Source organism: Callorhinus ursinus, unplaced genomic scaffold (assembly GCF_003265705.2).
Source record: "Callorhinus ursinus isolate GAN/ISIS: 27379988/994484 unplaced genomic scaffold, GSC_fseal_2.0 scaffold16, whole genome shotgun sequence".
Classification (NCBI taxonomy): domain Eukaryota; kingdom Metazoa; phylum Chordata; class Mammalia; order Carnivora; family Otariidae; genus Callorhinus; species Callorhinus ursinus.
In genome coordinates this window covers 37017609-37036743 of record NW_027397078.1, presented here as the reverse complement: position 1 = coordinate 37036743, position 19135 = coordinate 37017609, and the positions used below count along the sequence as shown (strand labels likewise).

At 50.3% G+C, this 19135-nt stretch overlaps 1 protein-coding gene across 6 annotated transcripts in view; it reads left to right on the top strand.

Annotated features, from left to right (window-relative positions):
- The window catches only part of CLCN4 (chloride voltage-gated channel 4), a 63564-nt gene extending 45131 nt beyond the window's left edge, over positions 1-18433 (top strand). For all 6 annotated transcript variants that reach the window (XM_025857726.2, XM_025857725.2, XM_025857732.2 and 3 more), the window contains 5 exons: positions 75-620; positions 2172-2358; positions 4047-4445; positions 11167-11383; positions 18264-18433. In XM_025857726.2, the coding sequence (XP_025713511.1) occupies positions 75-620; positions 2172-2358; positions 4047-4445; positions 11167-11383; positions 18264-18354 (1440 nt within the window). In that variant the 3' untranslated portion in view covers positions 18355-18433. The remainder of the gene's footprint in view (positions 1-74; positions 621-2171; positions 2359-4046; positions 4446-11166; positions 11384-18263) is intronic.
- The last annotated feature ends 702 nt before the right edge of the window (positions 18434-19135 follow it).

Here is a 19135-nt window from a genome sequence, read left to right as displayed (position 1 = left end):
GCTGCCGATCAGGGGCTGGGGGCTCAGGGCAGCCCTTTCTTCGGCCAGTCTCATTTTCTCCTTGTTCGTCCCAGGTCAGTTACTACTTTCCCTTGAAGACCCTGTGGAGGTCCTTTTTCGCGGCCCTGGTGGCAGCCTTCACGCTACGATCCATCAATCCCTTTGGGAACAGCCGTCTCGTTCTCTTTTACGTGGAATACCACACGCCCTGGTATATGGCCGAGCTCTTCCCCTTCATCCTCCTCGGGGTCTTTGGAGGCTTGTGGGGAACCCTCTTCATCCGCTGCAACATCGCCTGGTGCAGGAGGCGCAAAACCACCAAGCTGGGCAAGTACCCAGTGCTGGAGGTCATCGTGGTGACCGCCATCACGGCCATCAGCGCCTACCCCAACCCCTACACGCGCCGGAGCACGAGTGAGCTCATTTCCGAGCTATTCAATGACTGCGGCGCCCTCGAGTCCTCCCAGCTCTGTGACTACATCAATGACCCCAACATGACCCGGCCTGTGGATGACATCCCGGACCGGCCGGCCGGCGTCGGGGTTTACACGGCCATGTGGCAGCTGGCCCTGGCGCTGATCTTCAAAATCGTCATTACCATCTTTACGTTTGGCATGAAGGTCAGTGAAGGGGGAAGGAGGGGTTGGGCGGGGGGGACAGTTCATCACCTCCTCGCCAGGGTAAAATGGTGACCGGGGGGGGGGGGGGGGAAACAACTGACCCTTACTGACCGTTTTCTCGTGCCGGGCACTTGACATTCTTTTTAATCACCAAGAAGCAATGCTTTTGATAAGCAACACGTCTGAGAACTAGATTGTAATCACTTTACAAGTGAAGAAGCGAAGGCTCAGAGTATATCATCCGCACAGAGCTGTGTGTAGCTTGAGGAATTTTCATAAAATGCACGCTTGTGTGTGTAATGAGCACCCAGGAGCCGAAGCAGAACATTTCAAACCCTGCAGAACCCCTGTAGCGTTCCCCTACTATTGCTTTCTGTGTGGGACTTTTATGATTTGTTTCATTTTAAAAAGGCTAAGAAGCTGTGTACTTGAGTGTGTAATGGTCAAACACAAACCTGAATTTTTGCTTTAGGAGCAGGGGTGGGTGGACTTTATTAAGCAGCCAATTGTCTCTGATCTGCCATCTCCAAGCAAAGGGATTATTTGTGTGTCCGAGGAAGATGCTAGCAGCCTCTTCTGGTGCCTGCTGGGAGAAGTCTACTTTGCAGTTACAGGGAGTTAAATGACTAGGAATCGGGGGTGGGGGGGGCACTCAGAAAGGAAGTTTCTTCTTCAGGAACATCCCAAAGTCTAGAAATCATCCTCGAGGATCCAAACTTACCTGGAATTTGGTTATAAATCCACTTCCATCCTCAGCTCGATGACCATCTTGGGCAACTCCCAGGCAGGATTGGCGATCACTTGCCGTGTCCATGAACATGGAGAGTCGGGCACATTCTCTAGCCCATGTCCGATCACTCGATAAATGAAAGCGCATTTCCATACCGCAAAATGTGAAACACACTGCCACCAAAATCTTCTAGTTTACTACATAGACCTTCTGGTTCTTTGCTGCCTTTCACCGGGCATGAAAATATTCAGAATACTTCTTGGAAAGTAGTTCGTTAGGAAGAGGGAATGGCCCCTGTCTCTCTGGCAGGTGTTGGGCCATTGTATCCTCAACGGGACAGGGAGCCCGTGAGAAGCTTCCAAAGGTGCTGGGCAGCGGCACCGAGCTGCTTGGTTTGACTTGTGAACAGTCGCGTGCCTTTCTCTTCCATTCTCATGCTGCGGCTTGACATTTAACTTTAAAAAAGCTAATGTGAATGATTCGCAAGGGGAGAGAGAAAGTGGTGAGTACACTTCGAATGTTATTTGCAGTGGGGCTTCTCATTCTTTAATCCCCAGCGGGAGAACCAGGCCCCCTCTTGAAGGAGAGGAAACGAAAGTGTAAGACTGCATTCTGTCCAAGTCACAGTAGCTGGGACTGACTAAACGGGTGAAGCCACTTGTCCCGCTTTGTCCTCGTGGACCTCCATTTGGAAGCGTTGCCCCTCCTCTGAAGACAAGCGCAGGGCGAGCGTGTTGTGGGGGGCACGACTGCTCACCGGGAGTGGGGAAGCGGGCATGCAGACCTTCCCTCATACTTCTCTTCCCTGTGTGCCCCTGGAGATCCCCTCAGGCCTCTTCATCCCCAGCATGGCCGTGGGAGCCATGGCGGGCAGGATGGTGGGGATCGGCGTGGAGCAGCTTGCTTACCATCACCATGACTGGATCGTCTTCAGGAACTGGTGCAGGCCCGGAGCAGACTGTGTCACCCCCGGACTTTATGCCATGGTGGGAGCTGCGGCCTGCCTAGGTACAGGCACAGGTGGGCCGGGCCGGGGCGGGCCGGGCTGCAAGGAAAGCTGAGCTAGGCCAAGCGCCGTCGCCAGGCTGCGCTGGCTTCGGGCCCCGGTGAGAAAGGAGGACATGGGCTCGAGTGCTGGCATTCTCAGGATAGGCCAGGTTGTGTTGCTGTCACAGGTAAGGCGCTAAATCTCAGTGGCTTAACACACCAGGGCTTAGAGCTTGCTCATCATATGCAGTCGGTTCTCATTATTTGTGGAGCCCATATTTGGGGATTTGCCTACGTGCTAAAATGTGTTTGTGACCCCTAAGCCAATACTCGCGGGGCGTTGGCTGTCATCCTCGGACATGCGCAAGAGCAGTGGAAAGTGTAAGGTGTTGTAGCACGTATGTTCCCAGCTCCGGGGGAACGAGGTGTGAAGGCCCACCCTCTTGTTTTCGCGCGGATACCCTACACAAGTATCCTTTTCGTGGTCTAGTCAGTGTCATGTTTTTTTGGCATTTTGTGAATGATTTTGTTGTTTTAAATGGCCCCCAAACATAGTGCTAAAGTCTGTCTGGGGATCCTAAGCACAGGAAGGTGGGATGTGTCTTACGGAGAAAATAGGCATGTCGGAGAAAGTCTTCTCAGGCAGGAGTTACAGTGCTGTTGGCTGTGATGAGTTCCACGTTAATGAATCATCTACATGTATTAAATAAGGTGTCTTTAAACAGAAATACACATGAAATAAGATTCTGTATTGATGGGTTGACCAAAATGTTGTGAGCAGAAGCTCGCAGGAACCTAACCGTGTGTTTCCCCTAGGGCAGCGATTCAGTATTTGCTCATTCAGTGTTTGTGGCAACTTTGTAGATCATAACTACCACGAATAATGAGAATTGGCTCTGTGCGTGCGTGCGTGCATGCGTGCGTGTGTGTGTAATGTAAGTTAGTAGAGAGCCTTTCTCCAGTCAGTCATTCAGGGCCCCGGGTGATGACGGAGTCCCCACCATCTTCCAGCTGGGCCATCCAGAATAGTGGTTTCAACGGGGGGGCAGTTGTGCCTCTCAGGAACACCGGGCAATGGAGGAGACATTTTTGGTTGTCACACCTGCAGGGCTGGTGCTACTAGCATGTAGTGGGTGGTGGCTGGGGATGCTGCTAAACATCCTGTAATACACAGAACAGCCCCCACATCGAAGAATGATCCAGCCCCAGTTGTTCCTAGTGCTGAGATCGAGAAACTCCAGTTTAAGCTCATTGGAAGACTAGTACGAGTTGGTATGGATTCTTCTTCTAATACCAAGGGATACAAAGTTGGGCCCCTCTCCTGTCCATAACCACTAAGCATCTCTATAGTTTCCCAGCTTACGGGGTTTTGGAACAGAGCCACAATTGCTGTGTCGGAAACCTGCATAGCCCACATAGGATCCACTCACCAAAAAGCCAGGCCTGTGGTCTTGGGTGAAGAGACCACCCAGTTGTCTTCTCACTGAAGAAAAGCCCCCCAGTCAGATGTGGCTTATGGCCGCTGGGGCAAGGCTGCATTCAGCAGAGCCTGGCCGGCGTTTCAGAGGTCTGCCATGGGCAACGTGTAGGACCGTCTCTTCAGAACAGGTGTCTGGAGAATTTAGAGCCAGCTTGTCCATTTCCATAGTTCGTGCCCTCTTAGGGTCTGGAGTTGAGTTTCAGAATTGTATTCCTGTCTTCGGTTGCAGGTGGAGTTACCCGGATGACGGTGTCATTGGTGGTCATCATGTTTGAATTAACGGGCGGTCTGGAGTACATTGTGCCCTTGATGGCGGCAGCCGTGACCAGCAAGTGGGTGGCCGATGCCTTTGGGAAAGAAGGCATCTACGAGGCTCATATCCACTTAAATGGGTACCCATTTCTGGACGTGAAGGATGAGTTCACCCACCGCACACTGGCCACCGACGTCATGCGGCCACGGCGGGGCGAGCCGCCTCTGTCCGTGCTCACCCAGGACAGCATGACCGTGGAGGACGTGGAGACGCTCATCAAGGAGACCGACTACAACGGCTTCCCTGTGGTGGTCTCCAGGGACTCCGAGCGCCTCATTGGGTTTGCCCAGAGGAGGGAACTGATTCTCGCGATAAGTGAGTAGAGAGGGGGACGCTCGGGCTGTCCTAAGAGGCCAGTGGCCTCCTTTGTCCCCCCTGAATTCCCAAAGAGGTTAGAGAGACTGCAAAGGTCCGAGGGCTTTAAGTCGGGGCTCTCACGCTTTCTCGCGCATATTCCTATCCCCTGGGGATCTGGTTAAAATGCGGATTCTGGCTCAGTAGGTTTGGGGGGATGGGGGCAAGGCCGCATTTCTCCCAAGCTCCCGGTGAATGCTGCTGCTGCTGCTGCTGCCGCCGGTCCCCAGGCGCTGCTGTGAGGAACGATGTCTAGGGAGAGACCCGCTTGGCTGGACAGTGACAGCGGCGTTTGCACGCGGCCTCTGGGGCTCGCCCCTGCTGGGTGGCCCGCCGCTGCCGCCTTTTTCGGGAGTTGTCAGGTGAAGCTGGGAAGGATGGAGGCGGGGGAGCCCGGACTGGCCCCGGCGAGCTGCTCTCAGAGACAGACTTTCAGGCAGGCTTCCCGACGTCGAGGGTGAGTTCTCCGTCCCAGCCGCCTCCCTGGGCACCGCACAAGCCCTTCGCTTCACTTGGCGGCGCTATGTCCCACTCAGTACTCAGAGGCCCGCGGGTCCGTTCCGTGTGACGCTCCCCCCCCCCCCCCCCGGTGTGCCAGCTGGAAGCGGCGGGGCCGAGGGGCAGGCTGTTGGGCCGGGAGAGGAGCAGGCGGGTGATGCCCGGGTGCGGTGTGCCCAAGGCAGTGGCTCAGAGAAGCAAGGCTGCCGGGTCCGCAGCCTGGGGATGCCTGCCCTGCAAGGGAGGTGGGAGGTAGGAGTCCCAAGATAAAGGCCTGGGTGTGAGCCACGTGGAGACCTGGGAAGAAGGACAGCAAGCCACGGAAACCCCCTCGCGGTGGAGTCCGTCCTGCGCTCGTGAGGCGGCAGGGACCAGCAGAGCCCCCCGCCCCAGGGTGCCGTCCCGCTCAGCCCGCCTGCTGCCGTGATCGCCCCATCCCGGCATCTCACGGCCGGCTGGGGCCCACGACACGGCTCGTTTGGACGCTTGATGACTTTACCACGTATGTCGCCTTCCAGGGTGTTTAAGAAGTTCGCCGGGGTGGGACGAGCCCGGGTAGGATTGCCGCACGCTCTACTGGGAACACACCTTCACCAGACGACCCTTTGCTTATCCCTGCCCTTGGTTAACTATTTCTGACGCGCCCTCTCAATTTCTGAAATCTCTTTGTGATGTTAAATAGCTTTTCAAATATCTTTAAAGTATCTTCATCAAAGGCTTTATAAAGATAAGTTTGGATAATAAAAAAAAAATAAGTTTGGATAAGCCACATCCTCTAATTTTAGTTTGTTGCTCAAACGTATTTACCTCCCCCAAGGCAACAACTGGGTTTGTATTTTAGACCCGATAGCACATTCGTGCGTATGTGTTCAGTGATGCTTGTCTTTATTATAAGTCCTGTCGCTTAACAGGTAAGTGCCTTTGGGCGTAAATATTGCCTTATAAATAATGAGGTTTGCTTTAAGCCGTGTGAGCAGGGTTGGGTTTGTTTTAAAATAATGTAATCAGCAGCCTTGAAAAATTTATGCAGTCCCTCAAGTCTTTTAAGCAAAAGCTGAAATTTAAAAACTAAAGTAACATCACTGGATCCGTTACCTATTGTGCAGCTCCGGGCACACCTGCTAAGAGACAGCTTACTAATTTTGCTGAAACCCATTACTGTAATCAAGTGGGAAGCAGTAATTGTCATCAACCGGGCAGTGAAGAAATTTAGGCTTGCCGACGGAGCGTGCTCTTAGAAGCTATGTTTGGAATGTCTGAAGAGGCAACACGCCGTGTAAATAATACCTGTATGCTTTCAATCAGACTGATAATAGTATAGAAGCTGCTGTTGACGTGGTTTGTGGAAAGGCAAGGGGTGTTTCACTCTAAGCAATCAGAAAAGCTGTTTCCCTGATCTATGGAAATAGCAGAGTCCCAGTACCCTGGTGGAGAAATTGGTGACCTGTATTTGCAGAATTATGGGGTCTTTCGTGATTCTAGAAATATGACTTTAGCATTTATCTAGTGACCGTCTCATGCCAGTTTCATTTTCAGGGGAATTAGGAGCAAAGATTATAGATAGGTAGAACCAAGATAATTTGAACAAGAATGGTAAATGAGGCAAATAAGGGTTTTTCTTATACATCATGTTAAAATTTGTAAGCGACTGAGGCACCTGGGTGGCTCACTCGGTTAAGTGTCTGCCTTCCGGCTCACGTCATGATCTCGGGGTCCTGGGATTGAGTCCTGCGTCGGGCTCACTCCTCAGCGGGGAGTCTGCTTCTCCCTCTGCCCCTTCCTCCTCCTTGTGCTCTCTCTCTCTCAAATAAATAAATAAAATCTAAAAAAAAAAAAAAAAAAGAAAGAAAATTGTAGCAACTGCTCACGTGAAGCTGAAAATGGTTTGGTTTCCAACCATCTCTGGAATACCAGACCATAGCCGATGTCCTTGTTAGGGAGCGGTTACCCCACCTAGGACATGTGGCGCGCTTCCCCATCACATTCTGACACATGGGGCCATGTGTGACCCATGTGCAAATTCCCGGTAAATGGGACTTTGCCTCTCGGTGCTATTTGCAAACATGAGGCTCTTTCTGTGCTCAGCAGGGCTCAGACTCTTCTAGTCTTGAATTCTGCAATTAGGTGAGGACCGGTTCAGAGAGGACTCAGCGGGAAGCCGCAAAGATGATTAAAGGGATGGAAAGTTAGAGTCACAGGCAAGAGCTAAGGGAACCCTCATTTTTTTTTGTCTGGTGGATGATTTAATGATGGCTCTCCAGCATGTGCAAGATGCTTACTTGCAGAAAGGGATCTGCGTCCAGAACTGAACAAAGTGTCAGATCTGTTGGAAGGGCTATTTAGGGATAAGGCGGTTTCTTCCTGGGAGGGCTGTTCATGATTGGAATAGGCCACGGAGAACAGTGGTGTCGTCTGCTGGGGCTTGAAACACACGCACAGAGGGACTTTTCCGTGCTGCAGTAAACTGTAACTTAACCATAAAATCATCTGGTTGTTCTTCTAAATAGTTTTTATTTTATTTTACTTTTATCACATCTTCTTTGTACTGACCACCACTACAGTTGCTTTCAGTTTTCCACTTTAACATTTTTAGTTAATGACATCTGTTACATGGAAGCATTTTTGATGAACAGGATGATAAGAGTATTCTCTCTCTAAAAATATGATGACTCCAAAGTAGAGCTTCTCATCCTTAACACTGTTGACATTTGGGGCCGGATCATTCTTTCCCGTGGGGGCTGTCCTGTGCACCGTAGGATGTTTAGCAGCATCCTTGGTCTCTGACCACTAGGTGCTAGTAGCAACACCATCTCCCAGTTAGGACAACCAAATATGGCTCCAGATGTTTCCAAATGTCCCCTGAGGGTCAGGGCAGCATTGCTCCCGGTTGAGAACCATTGCTCTAAAAGCCATGGGAATAGCTTCCTGAATATGTGATTATTTCCGGCCTTAAAATTTCTTGGTCTGTCATAGTTTGTGAAATTTACTTTACCAGCACTCTGAAGTCCCCTCTCTGTGCTTGGCGTTGCCATCGTATTGTCCACTAGAAAAGTGGAAGGTACCTTAGCAGGTACTCACAAAATGTATCTCATTTTTCAGGAGCTGTGGCCACTGATACTAGTTCTGGTACAATAGATAACAAACCTCTTGTATTAAGAACAGCTTAACCTTTAAAACAATTAAAAGTGAAGTTTGTTACATTCTTATTTGCTTGTTTTAACATTTTTTTATTACTATGTTATGTTCATCACCGTACATTACATCATTAGTCTTTGATGTAGTGTTCCATGATTCATTGTTTGTGCATAACACCCAGTTCTCCATGCAGAACATGCCCTCTTTAATACCCATCACCAGGCTAACCCATCCTCCTGTTTGCTTGTTTTAAAGATTTTATCTATTCATTTGAGAGAGACACAGAGAGAGCGCAAGCAGAGGGAGGGGCAGAGGGGGAGGGAGAAGCAGAGTGCCTGCTGAGCGCTGAGCTCTGAGCTCCACGTGGGGCTCGATTCCAGGACCTGGAGATCATGACCTGAGCCGAAGGCAGACGCTTAACCGACTGAGCCACCCGGGCGCCCCCGTTTTTTAAAAAGCAATACATATTCATAGAATATTGGGGAAATCAGAAGCAAAAGGGAAAATAAAAAAAGGCACCCACTTTCCCAACAGCATAGAAGGCCATGGTTAATATTTGGTGCATTTCCCTCTTTATCTTCTGGGTCTTCTACATACGTAAACATTGGGCATTTTGGGGGGGGTTTCTTTTCCAACACAGGCTTCCCTGAGTCCCTGGGGTCTGGGAGTCTACACTCTTGTAGCACTGGATCATCCCCGGGTTGGGGAGTTGGCTTAAGCTTTCCTACAGGAACTATTTCTTGTGCACCCACCGTGTGCTGGCACTGTTCTAGTCGCTGGGAGGACTGGTTGGGGGGGGGTCAGGGCAGGAGTCAGCCTCCGCTCTCTGTGAGCATATATGCTGTAGTTTGTCGCAGGCATTGTGGTGACTGATGAAGATTTCCCGTCCAAACCGGGACTAGATGTTTGACCCTAGCAGAGAGAGGCAAAAAGCGTTCTTGCTGGTTCTTCCATTCGTCAGCTTTTGGCCTGTATGTAGCACCCCCGCTCGCACCGTTGGAAGCGTTCAGATAAGTCTTGCTAGTAGAGTTCCAAAGTGGCCTAGCCGAGCCCTTCCAGAGAGAGGTGCAGTTGCCACTCTTGGAGTAGCAAGGAACATGGCCCACATCTCCGGCTCTGAGCCCAGCTGGGGCCTTCGATGCTTTGCGGCAGTGAACAGCTCGTGGGCTTTCCTTCGCAGTGTCTCCTACGTGAAATAGGCTCTGTTCCACACGGCAGGCAGAACCAAGTCCGCTGACATTTAGTAGAACTCACTCATTCATTCACCTGTTGATTGATTAATGCATGCATTTGGCAAATAGCAGTTGTGTGCCTACTCTATAGTAGGCATTGTCCAGGCGCTGGGAATGTACTGGTGAGCAGGAAATCACTGAACTAGCTGCTGGGAGAATCAGGGCTTCTAACCCAATCAGGAGACTCAGAGGAACTAGACGGTGGTTATTTATTTCGACAAGTGGATCGACAGTTTACTCAATTGTATTTGGTTTTAGGAGGGGTTCAGCAAATCGTGTGTTCAGTACTTGATTGAGGTTTGTGGCTTGATCCAGTCCTGATGAAGACTGATCCTTGATCCAGTCGACCTCATTGTTGAAATAGATGGGTTCCTGTCACGTGGGACTGTTAGAGAATTCTCGGTCTGCGAGAAGGAGCAGCGCCTAAGTACGTGTTGATGGTTGCCTCCTCGCCTCCGTGCTCTGGGCCAGAACTGTGGTGATTTAGGAGAGAAATGTGCGGTGTGTATCACGTAGCATCCACACTTGAAAACATGTTGTGCCTCAGCGTCATCTGGTATTTGTGGTTGAATCCTATCCCATTTGATGTAACTACATTTAACCTGACCCACATAATGTGCCGGCATTTGCCCAGCGGGCCCACTGTTCCTCTTTTAAACAGAGACCCTTTTTCAAACTCAGCCTGACCCCGAATGCTGCCAGTTTTCCATTAGAGTACTCTATTGCAATAAACGGCCTTAGAGCAGGCAGTTAGATTTTTATTTTTCAAAGAACAATATCGGTGAATGGTAGTCTTTGAGGAGGCAAGAAATGTATTATAGAAACCAGGATCCATTTTAAGGCAAGCCTCACTGTACATTTTTCCCAACCTTTTCCCATGAACCAAAAGAAAGATTAAAATTCCAACAGAAGGAAAATCGCCTTGGAGAAATATCTTGAGACCGATGGATTTATTTCATGTGTGACTTAAAATAGCCTGGGTTTCTAGTACTGCATAAAGCTGTATTTCTAATGAGTTCCTGTTACCCTACTTTTCTTCGGCTTGCTTTTGCATGTCCTTGCCTACAGATAGAAAGAAGCTAATTGTTACCATAACGGTTTTACTATCTTTCTTTGAGGAATCCACAAAATGGTCCATTTTTAAGAGAGGAGATCCAAGAGGTGGGGGGAATGTGGCTTTTCTGGAGTTATTTCTTTGGTCCCAAGGGGCATATTTGGGATTAAGCTGCATTTCTGGGCTGTGAGCCTGGGATGGTCCTATTGGTTTTTGTTCCTTTCAGGATTCGTAATGCCATTTGGGCCAGTTAAAGGTCAGTTTGTTTAAAAAAAAAAAAGAAAGAAAGAAAGAAAGAAAAGAAAAGAAAAAAAAAAAGGAAAAACAACTTACTTGAGGTCGTTGGGCAGCTAAGCGAGGTTTCTTGTCATGTCCAACTTGAGCCCATGGTGAGGTGAGCGAGTGTTAGGAAAGCAAGGGTAGAGGGCCCTGGGCCTTTGGGGTGCCCCGGAGCCCAGGAGGAGGCAGTGCATTCTCCTAAAGAAGTCACCCTGCTCAGGCCCACTTGTCAAAACTTTGGCAATGAACGATTGGGTCACAGCAGGGGGACCCTTGCACGGCATTAGCTTAAGGGAGATGCCAATTTCACAGATGTTTGGCTGAAGCTCTTCATTAAGAACGTGGCATTTGCCCTCTGAACCCCTTCTCTGTGGGATTCTAGGATGCAGATAGAGGGAAAGCGTATGTTCCTGTGGGTGTGGGCTGGAGGGAGTTGCTAAGCAAGGGCCTCTGTGTGGCTAACTGTTCTGCTCACCCATTCTAGAGAATGCCAGACAGAGGCAGGAGGGCATCGTGAGCAATTCCATCATGTACTTCACGGAGGAGCCCCCTGAGCTGCCGGCCAACAGCCCGCACCCCCTGAAGCTGCGGCGCGTCCTCAACCTCAGCCCGTTCACGGTCACGGACCACACCCCCATGGAGACGGTGGTGGACATCTTCCGGAAGCTGGGGCTCCGGCAGTGCCTGGTGACACGGAGTGGGTGAGTGCTCTGGCCGGACTCCAAGGAGAACAAGACGAATGAGTCACGGTCTCTGTCCCCGGGGGCCTCGCGGGGCAGCCGACCTCCCGGTGGGGCTGCTGTCCGGCCCGAGGCTGAGGGTTTGAGTCAAAAAGGGGAGGAGCCAAAGGAGAAGGATTTGGGCTGCTTCTCTGTGGGCCCAGCCCCCGCCCCGGGTGACACTTGGCTCGGGGAGAAGGGACAGCCTGTTGTGCTGTCACGGGCTCCGGGCAAGCCTCCGCATGTCGGCGCGGCGCGGACGCGGGCAGTGAAGGGCCCAGGCTCGCGAGGAGACGAGGGCGCGCTCACCGGGCGCACCTAGTAAGACGGAGCGCAGCCTCTGCCCGGTGAGTGCTTAGGAACTACGTAAATGCTACGATACCTAGATCGCTGTACCTTGAAGAAGTGCCGAAGTTTTTTTGTAGAAGTGGGTACCGTAAGGGCTGTGGCTTGCGAGCTGTGTCCGGTGGAACCCGGGGCGCCCGCGGGCTGGGGGCGCCAGCGTCCCGAGCCGTCAGAAATCACACGGAACTTTTGACTCCCCCCAAACCTAAGTACCGGTAGCCTGCTGTTGACCAAAGCCTTACCGATACCATGAACGGTGGATTAACACACATCTTGTCTGGAAGTGTACTGTATACTGTATTCGTAGAGTAAGGATGCCAGATGAAATGTGATTAAGAAAATCATAAGGAAGAGACAATACATTTATGGTACTGTCCTGTATGTTTTGAAAAAACCTCTGCACGTAAGTGGACCCATGCAGTTCAAACCGGTGTTGTTCAGGGGCCAACCGTATTCCTGTGCCCCTGGGTTCAGCTGGGGGCAGTTTTCTGCATTCACCTGGAATTTCTCATGGATGACATGACCCATAAGCAAATGTGAAGTTCACATTATGCTCAGATTGTTCCCTAATACAGCAATCTGTTCAGAACAACCACACGTTTTCAGAACAACCGTTCCCGACGAGCTGGGAGATCTGGTGGCCCCCATGGCTTTGTCTCTGCCGAGGCAATATTACTTTCGCTTTGTGTTACCGCAAGCCAGGAAGCTAGCATTGCAAAGATGGAGGGTTCATGGTGGCCTGAGAGGTGCCGTGCCCCAGGGGCCCTTCTTTGGGCTCAGAGGTACACCCCAAATCCCACGGCTTCGGAGGCTTGGGTAGAGGAGGAGACTGGCTCAGTCAGGGTAGCCTGGAAGCTAGGGTTGTCCGCCCAGCATATTCCTCTATAGGCTGACGGGAGGAAGTGGGCTGGGGCTGTGGAGACCTTGGCACCCTAACCGTGTCGAGGCCATAACTCTCTAACGTAGTTTACACCGTGGAGCCCATGCTCCAGTTCATCCAAGCAGTTCCCAACCCGGGTGATTTTGCCCCCCAAGATTTTGGATGTCCCAGCTGGAGAGAGGGGATGCTCCTGGCCCTTAGTGAGTAGAGACCGGGGATGCTATTCGAGAGCCTGCAGTGCACGGGACGGCCCGCGTTGCAACGAAGACTCACTGGCCCAGGTCACTCGCTCTGGATCTCAGTGACTGTGGACTAGGTGCCCGTGAACAGCCAAGTGAGCCCTCCTTACTCACTCGCTTCCTTCCTACTGTGCTGGCTGTGCAAGGGGCCGAATGTGCACACTGACCCAGAGGACGCCTAGCCCCCACGACAGGTGTCCTCAGCTCTGACTGCAGCTAGGGGAGTGTGTTGCACATGGGAGGGACAATCGGTAAGCAACAAATAAATGTTTGGGGCTAGAGATCACTTCTGCTGGTGATTTTTAAAGGTACTCAGTGGGCTGCCGAACTCCCCCAGAGGATTAAAGCTGCAGGTTAAAGCCAGAGTGCTGGGGCCACTGCAGTTACTGATCCCTCGGGTCTGGGAGGGGCCTGCGAATCCGTATTTCTAGCAAGCTCCCGGGTGCTGCTGCTGGTCGGGGACTCCACTTTGCCAAACGCTCTAGCCCATTTACATACCTGAATTTCCAGCGCCCGGCATAAATACCACCGTGATCACCCGTGGCGTCTCAAGTGCATAGCAGTTTCTCTTTTCCTTTAAAATAATAATCCAATGTCAGTTATCATTGGAATTTCCAGTTCTGGCAGGAAATTCTGCCCTTAACGCCCGCTCACACCTCACGCAGCCCCATGAGGTTTTCCTGTGAAGATCAGGGTGCCGAAATTGGCTCCGAATGTTCAGCGAGAAAACAAAATCGCACTCTCTCTCGCTCTACATATTTTAAACAAACACAGATGCTGATACGTTACTGCTGGCAAGGGGATCCTTGTTTGCGGGCCTTTCATCTCCTTGGGCTTTCAGCCAGGGCAGGCATGTCTTGAGCCAGCTTGCGTTTTTGATGTATTCCGTCACCATGTGCCTTCCCTGCTCGCGTCGAGAGCCCCAGCTCGTCCCGTGGACCTGCATCGTCTGCAGGATTTCTCGGGGCCTGGACTCCAAAGGTCATCGTGAAACCACACCAGGAACCACGGAAGGCTTTGTGCCCCGAAGGCCCCGAGTCTACGGAGCCTCCGGTGGCTAAGCCTGCATTTGGGTGCAGTCTTCCCCACAGAGATTCTCGACCGGCAGAGCGGGCGGGGGAGGTTGAGTCAGCTTTCCCCAGGCCTGCTAGGTGGGCCCCCAGGACTTAGACGGGGTGGCCTTCTCAGAAGAGCCCGGCTATTCTAATTAGATATGTTCATGGTCATAGATTGGCCGTTTATCATTCCCTCGATTCACTTGAACTGCCACCCAAAGGGGCTGGAAGTTCAGACACTTGATTTAATAGGACACGTCGCGCCACTAAGGATCTCTGCTGGATTTGATGTTGCGTCCTTCCGGGTGGATGTTCAGCTTTCCTCTTTTGCAAGAATTGTTCTAAGCCAAGACCGCTCTGAATTCGTATTTCCCCAGAAACGTTGTGGAGTAGCTTGACTTTCCCGTGTTATAGTTACAGAGCTTTAAGAGAACGTCGTCCAGACTGCTCCAGGGTGAAGGAAGGCAACAAGACCAGGCTTTACAGATACGGGAGGGGTGTGTGTGTGTGTGTGTGTGTGTGTGTGTGTGTGTGAGATAGCAGAGTCCTCATGGCTTTGCAAACACTAACAAGTCCTACTTTTTCAAAGTAACATTCGCTTCATCACCCTCTTTCTGGGTGTCTCTGGCTGAGACCTGGCAAAGGCTCAAAAGGTGTCTAAACAATAATAAAGCCAGGGAGCTCGTCATCTACTAGGGAACACGGACATAATCCGATTTGGGTGGCGTTACCCAGGTGTTCTAGAGGGCAAGGTCCCGAGCCAGGCTTTCAAGGAGAAAATGGCAAAGGACAAAAGAGCAGTGTCAGTTGAGAGGCTGTCTGCTAGTTGGCGATCGCCAGCAGCAGAGGGCCCCCCGCCCCCCACAGAGGACCGTCCCTTAGCTGCCCCTGCTCCGTGGACCCCGCTGCTCACGCTGCCTCCCATTTCTCCTCCGACCCCGGCTCTCTTAGTGGCGCATTACAGGGACAAGCTGCTCGCCTTTTTACTGTCCCTTTTTGATTTTAAATGAAGTGGAAGAACTGTGTGGACTGAATTGTGTCCCCCCAAATTCATATGTTGAAGCCCCACATTCCACCGTGACTGGGTTTGGAGATGGGGTCTTTAAGGAAGTAATTAGAGTTAAATGAGGTCCTCGGGCTGGGGCCCTGATCCGATCAGACTGGCGTCCTTACAAGGACAGGAAGAGGCAAGAAGCAACAGGGATGTGCGGGCCCAGGGAGAAGGCCACGTGAGGACTGCGAGCCAAGGAGAGCGGCCTCTGGAGAAACCCAACCCGCCAGCACCTTGGTCCGGGCCTTCTGGCCCCTGGGACCGTGAGAACGGTCATCTCTGTCGTCAAGCCACCCGGCCCGTGGTGCTTCGTTATGGCCGCCTCCGCTAAGTCAGGACTCCGACTCCGCTTGGCCGGTTTAGTAGAGCAGCATCTTGTTTTATGGGACATCTTCAACCTCATTGCATTTTGATAAATTTTAGAAATGTGTTTAAAGTAATACATGAACACAGTTGAAGCCAAGTAGCTCTAAACGGCTGGACCAGAAAGCAGTTCCTGGTTTTAGCCTTTTGCACCAGCACCCCTCTCCTTTCAGGGGACCACTTTTCTCCCACAAGGGTTTGTTTTCTTTAATTAATAGACTATTTTTTAGAGCAGTTTTGGGTTTATAGAAGAATTGAGCGTAAAGTACAAGGTTCCCATTTACCTAAACTCTCTTGTCCCCTCCATTTCCCTTATTAACATCTTGCATTTGTTGTGTCTGTTGCCTTTGATGAACTGATACTGATACGCTGACTCGGGTCCCTAGTTAGCGTTAGGGTTCGCCCTCGGTGTGGTACGTTCCGTGGGTTCTGATAAATGGAGAATGACCTGTGTCCACCGTTCTGGTATCACACAGAGTGGTTTCTCTGCCCTAAAAATCCTCTGTGCTCTCCCTGTTCATCCCTCCTCCCCTCCCTCCGACTCAGGTAACCACTGATCTCTTTACTGTCTCCCTACTTTTGCCTTTTCCAGAATGTCCTAGAGTTGGATGTGGCCTTTTCAGACTGGCTTCTTTCACTTAGTGATATGCACTTAAAGTTCCTCCGTGGCTTTTCATGGCTTGACAGCACGTTTCTTTTTAGCGCTGAATAATATTCCCTGGTCTGGAGGGACCACAGTTTGGGTATCCATCCACCTACTGAAGGACATTCGAACCTTGGCAGCTATGAATCAAGCATCCGTCTTCTGCGAGTTAAGGAAATTATTTTAGATCACCACTAAACTGTAATTATACGAGATTAACAATGACTCAATATATCGTTCAATATCCAGTGCGTATCCAGTTTCAACCCAGAACTCTTTCGGGGCTCACACACTGCATTCGGTTGTTTTGCCCCTGTCGTCTTTCATCTAGAACGGTTTCCTGCCCTTTTTTTGTTTATTTATGACACAGATTTTTTTTGAAGAGTCCAGATCAGTAGTCTCACATTCTGAATCTGATTGCTTCCCCGTGGTTTGATTTGGTCGAAGTAGTTTCTGGCGACATGCCAACATAGATGACGTCACAATGTCAGCTTTTCCAGCCCTGTTGGTGATAAGCTCTGCCACTTAGATAAGGGGGTGGTGGCCAGAGCCCTCCATTGTAAAGGGACATTTTTCTCTCTGTACGTAATCTGTGGAGGGATCCTTTGAGACCAGGTGAATTTTGGGTTTTCCAGCAACCGTTTACCCAGTGGTTTTGGAATCCATGGATAATTATTGACTAAACTAATTATTATGTTGGGGGTTCCAGAATGTCGATTTGCTAATTCTGTCTCGCTTTTGTACATTTCCCCCTGTTTTTTGGATCATCACGGTAGAGTCCTGACACTTTCAGCGCTTTGACATCCATGCTTTTCAAGTCCCCTTTTGCAGTTTTCCTCTCTCCTGCAGATGTTCCCATGAGATAGAGGGGAACAGGTGGTACCCGCTGTCTCCCCCAGGGTCATAGATGGGCAAACTAAAACCAGAAAACAGTCACCTTTTCAGGGTTGGTCACGGTCCAGTGTGGTCAGGGACAAAGAAGTCAGACTTCTAGCCTGACAGTTTCACTACCCAGCATCCATTTCACCAGAGGTAACTGAGTCGAACGCTGCTCCAAATACTTGCATTCCCTCTTCACATTCCCTTCTGTTTCACAGGAGATGACTTTGACTACTTTGGCTTTGATTAAATAAATCACAGTGTATTACAATTGTGTTTTCGGACGTGGGGGCATATCGTCATTTTACACAGATACAGAGTAGAAATCTTGCATGTTAACAGCTGCGCAGTATACCAGCGTTAGCCTGACGCTGTTTCCTTCTCACTCTTTTTCTTCTTGGGTGTGCTGAGGACGGGACGAGCAGCATCTTGCAGACTCATTTGGCCAGTGGAACTTTCTTTCTCCAGAGAAGCTGTGCACATCCCCTTCTTTCAAACCTTTTACTTTACTGAGGGGACATGATTTGTACCAGCAGGTGGTCATTTAAGTAGTTAATAAAATCGAGATTGAGGCAAGGGCTGCCGGGAATGGTTGTGCCAGTGCGTTCTGCACACTCCAGGGCACTCTTTACCTTGTCATGTTTGTGAACGCTGTTCCTTGGGGTTGTGCAGTGTGTAGTCTAGGGGGCCTTACACAAGGAACCTTGGGAAGAGGCCTTGTTTTTGCAAGTTGAAAGCAATGGAATTTTGGAAGAGGAGGCCATTCACGTGTCTGGCCGGAGACATGAATGTCAGACTTTACCCGTCCAGTATGATAGATTTAAAATAGGATCGGTTGTTATCTTATACTTAAAATACCTTATACTTGCAATTTCTGTGATGTGGTCCAGTTTCGACAATGGCTTTCACAAGCCCTTTCTCAATTGATTATCGTCTTGAAAGTTAGGAGAGCGTATTAGTCACCGTAGGTTTATTGCTGTTAATTAACAAGCTTGCCATCTTAGCGGCCTAACACAATAGCGATTCATTTCCCCCCCCACGTCACGTCCAGTGTGGGCTTCAGCAGGCGTGGGCTCTGCACCACAGAGTCATCCAAGGACCCAGGTCTTTGAATCTGGTGGCTGCTAGGTCAGTCCTCTGTGACCTCAGAGTCCTTCACTGGCTCCTCTGCCTCTGGTCGCCCCCTGAGAGACAGTGTCAGGAAATGTGCAGGTGACCCGGGAGGGGCATCTTCTGTCTCTACCTACGTGCCGTTGGCCAGAGCGGACTCAGTTGTCCCCACCCAACTGCCAGGAAAGCTGGGAAATGTCTCGCTGTGCATCCAAGTGGAAAAGGCCCTGGGGTTAGGGCAGGCATGAGTCAATGTTGCAGAGCTGACCCCTGTTCTCTATTTTGTTTCTTCTCCAGGAGACTTCTTGGCATCATCACGAAAAAGGATGTTTTGAGACATATGGCCCAGATGGCAAACCAGGACCCTGAATCCATCATGTTTAATTAGAAACAAGGTGGCATTTATTTTGAGAAAAACACAACTGTCATTTTAAAAGAAATAAACAAATGATATGTTGTTATCCTAATGAACGATTGTACGCTGGGGGCAGTGGGAAAAAAAAGCTTTGTTTGAAAAGAAGAAGGATGAAACCTTTTTTAAAAAAAGACATCAATGAGTAGGCATTTTAGAGCTTTAACCCTTTGTGAGTTTCCAGCTGTGTTTCTTAATGAGATTATTAACTGCCAGGGGGGCCTGGGGGTGGGTGTAAACGATGTGGTTTGTCCAGGGACACGGAACACAAATGCTGAGTCCAGAAACGTTTGCCCCTTGTGTTTAAGGCTGATGTTTGTGAAGCTTTGAGTCCAAAAGGCAAAGGAGTATTGGCCTGTCAGCATCTTTTATTTATTGGTTCCTGAAGTTTTGCTGCTATTTTACTGAATCGGACTAAAGATATTTGCACTTGCTCTGTTGGAAAAGACAAGAGAAATTAAATTGGAACGTAGTGAAAGCTGAAAGTTTTTTGCCAGTTGGTCCACTCATGACCGTCCCATTTCTTGCTCCTGTTCTCCGCCTAGCGTTTTGCTTCTCCATCAGTTTCCGAACCAACATCCAGGGTCTCCTGCAGTGACAGAGTATGAAGAAATCATTTATCTGTGCAAGACCAGCATCTCGGGACTGCATAATGAACTATTGGCGTGTTTCGTGCTGCCCATATTTCCTCCCATGCAGAGGGACTCGTGCTGATTTGGAGGGTATACACACCTGCTTGTTGTGTTGCAGATGTGTT